This window comes from Sinocyclocheilus grahami, unplaced genomic scaffold (assembly GCF_001515645.1).
Source record: "Sinocyclocheilus grahami isolate Dianchi unplaced genomic scaffold, SAMN03320097.WGS_v1.1 scaffold6635.1, whole genome shotgun sequence".
NCBI lineage: Eukaryota > Metazoa > Chordata > Actinopteri > Cypriniformes > Cyprinidae > Sinocyclocheilus > Sinocyclocheilus grahami.
The window spans coordinates 2,646-5,817 of NW_015510968.1; the positions used below are offsets into that span (position 1 = coordinate 2,646).

Genomic DNA, 3,172 nt, shown 5'->3' on the forward strand with positions numbered 1-3,172 from the left:
TGACTGCGTGAAGTAAGAACATACTTCAATTTGGTTTTTCCTTTTATCTTAAAAAATAAATAAATAGTTAAATTAGCAGTCTTTCATGTTAAATTTAATCTTCATATTACAATAACACTTTATTTAAAGCATCAGCAGCAACACTAATATTAACAATAAGCAAAATAAATGTAGACAGTCTAATGTTTTCAGATGGAGCAAATAAATAAATGAAAGGGGTCATATCAACTTCATTTTAAACTACAGTTTTAGTAGGTTTACAAGCGGTTTAATAGCTACAGAGTCCAAATAATTCACTGGATAATGTTAATTCACTGAATAATATTCTCTGGAATATTGACAAACAAAACATTGTATTTTATTGCATTTCTCAACTGGAATGTTATATCAGAATTATTAATGTTTTTGTTGTTCTAGATTATGAAATGCCTGCTGACAGCGCAGTTTATCTATGCAGTTACACAGAACTATACTCAAACTGCGATTGCTAATGTGGAGATAATAAATTAGTTTCCATAGAGATGTATTTATTTAGATGTTTATTAGCGAAATGATTATATAGTAAATGTTAGTACAATTTAGGGGTGTTTTAAACGAGTGAATCTTGTTAAAAGTTACATGAGGTGGCCGTGCTGGAGCATTTCCTGAGCATCAACCCGGTGAGTGAACCGCAATATGAAACGAGACTTCCACAAGATGGCGGTGTTTATCGGTGAATCTGATATTACAAAACCGATATCCAATTATTGTAAAATGATAAAATATCAGTCAATCTCTAATTTATAGACGTGTGTGTGTGTGTTTTTTATTTTTTTTATTTTTATTATTTTTTTTATATAGGTTGTTGCTCAGCTCAAAGCTACTTGCAGCGGCCTGTCAGAGGAGCAGCTGGCAAAACTGGGCGTGGCTTTGTTCAACTGCCAATCAGAGGTGGAGGGTCGCAGGACTTACTCTTGCACTGAAGAAATGGTATGGTCAATGGGCACAACTTTGCTGTTTTATTGGTCCTAAATCTGCTGATCTGTTTGTAAGTGAAATACTTGTCATTGTCAGTCAACACAAGCAGTTCTAGTTGTGTAATGCTTTACATGTGGAATTCATTGAGTCTGATTAAACCGATATTATCTCTCCCTGCAGTCTATTAAAGAGTGCACAGCAGACATGGACTCGGATACGTGGAATGCATATCACATTGTCAGTAACCGAGCGCGCTCTGTGTGTTATGCCACGCGCCAGCAGCACTTCCGCAAGCGAGCGGAGCTAACCGTCAACGCCCTGATCTCCACCGCAACTAGTCAACTAGATGCTATGAAAGACCTAAAGGTGTGTTATAAAGATCTTAATTTCAGGTTTCTTTTGCTCCTGGTCTTACTGTGCACAATCATGTCATGTTTATTCCAAAGAAAGGTCGCTTGGGTGCTTCTGTCTCATTCTGAAATCTCACATTATGGGTAATAGGGGTTGTAAACGCACTTTCATGTTGACTTCACTGTTTTATGGCTCTTTGTGTTTGTTGATGTGCAGGAGGGTCAGAAAGAGCTGAGGGAGATGACCGCCGCGTCACTGGACAAGCTGCTTGAGGGTCACAGCGCCCTACAGCTCCAGCAAGGGGCCCTAAGGGAAGGGCAAGAGCAGCTGGATACCTCCATCAGTGAAAATCTGCAGAGACTGGCACAGGAGAAAGTTCTCATCAGCACCGGGCAGCAACTGGTGGCTCAGTTAATTCAGGGCATTACACGGAGAATGGGTCAGTCATAGATAAATGCACTTGCTTCAAAGGTGACCTGTGAATTCTCACTTTATCAGTGGTTTAATATCTTCATAGTAACTTTGCTAAAGGATTGGCTCACTTCCAGAATAAAAAAATCCTGATAATATACTCACCTCCATGTCATCCAAGATGTTCTTGTCTATTTTTCCCCCCCCCTCAGTCGCAAAGAAATGAAGGTTTTTGAGGAAAGCGTTCCAGGATTTTTCTCCAAATAATGGACTTCAATGGGCACCAACGGGTTGAAAGTCCAAAGTGCAGCTTCAAAAGGTTCGACACGATCCCAGCCAAGGAATAAGGGTCTTATCTAATGAAACAATCTGTAATTTTCTTAAAATGTATACATTTTAACCACAAATGCACATCTTGCACTAGCTCGACTTCACGCATTATGTAGTCATGTTGGAAAGGTCTCACGTGACGAAGGCGGAAGCACTGACCCAGTGTTTAAACAATGAAGGTAAAACAACGATGTCGGATGCTTTTGAAGGTGTGTGTCCATCCGTGTGTGTGTGTCCGATGGTTTCACTAGATAAGACTCTTATTCCTTGGCTGGGATCGTGTCGAGCCTTTTGAAACTGCACTTTGGACCTTCAACCCGTTGGTCCCCATTGAAGTCCATTATATGGAGAAAAATCCTGGAATGTTTTCCTCAAAAACCGTAATTTCTTTGCGACTGAAGACAGAAAGACATAGGGGCGAGTAAATTATCAGGAGATTTTTTTTCTGGAACTGAGCTAATCCTTTAATGCTATATGTCACTTAACTGGTCATATTTGACCGCCAGTTGCTATAGAATGTTTTATATCTTGGTTTCATTTCCATTACACATTTGCAGAGAATGTAAGTGGGCAGCTGAAGGATCAGAGTGCAGAAGTGCAGGAAGGACATCAGGCGATTCTTGATGACCTGGCTGTGGTCCGAGGAAGTGCTCAGGACATCTATGAAAAAATGGGTGATTACTTCTGAAATTATACATTTGATGCATCAAATGCTTGGAAGAATCACAATGCTTTTTTTTTTTTTTCTTTGGTTTTTGAAAAGTCTCTTCTGCTCCCCAAGGTTGCACTTATTTAAATGTGTATATAGTAAACGGTTATCTAGTGAAATATTGCAATTTATAACAACTGCTCTATTTGAATGCGTTTTAAAATGCAATTTATTCCTGTGATCAAAGCGGAGTTTTCAGCAGCATTACTCCAGTCTTCAGAAATCATTCTAATATGCTGATTTGCTGCTCAATAATTATTATTCTTGGTGCTTTATTAATAATAATGGTTCTTTCGGTGTTGGGATCATAGGAAACAATTATTGGAAACTGAATTTGCTGCTTTTTTTTTTTATATATTTATTTTGTGGAAACAGGGATGCTTTTTTTTTTTTTTTTTTTTTTTTTGGGTTTTT

At 38.3% G+C, this 3,172-nt stretch overlaps 1 protein-coding gene across 1 annotated transcript in view; it reads left to right on the plus strand.

Moving 5' to 3' along the window:
• Positions 1-840: 840 nt before the first annotated feature.
• LOC107577622 (protein brambleberry-like) overlaps positions 841-3,172 on the plus strand; it is a gene marked incomplete at its 5' end in the record, with an annotated part of 5,108 nt that continues 2,776 nt past the window's right edge. Inside the window, 4 exons of the mRNA XM_016263679.1 lie at positions 841-969; positions 1,138-1,323; positions 1,525-1,747; positions 2,607-2,723. Coding sequence (XP_016119165.1) covers positions 841-969; positions 1,138-1,323; positions 1,525-1,747; positions 2,607-2,723 — 655 coding nt within the window. The remainder of the gene's footprint in view (positions 970-1,137; positions 1,324-1,524; positions 1,748-2,606; positions 2,724-3,172) is intronic.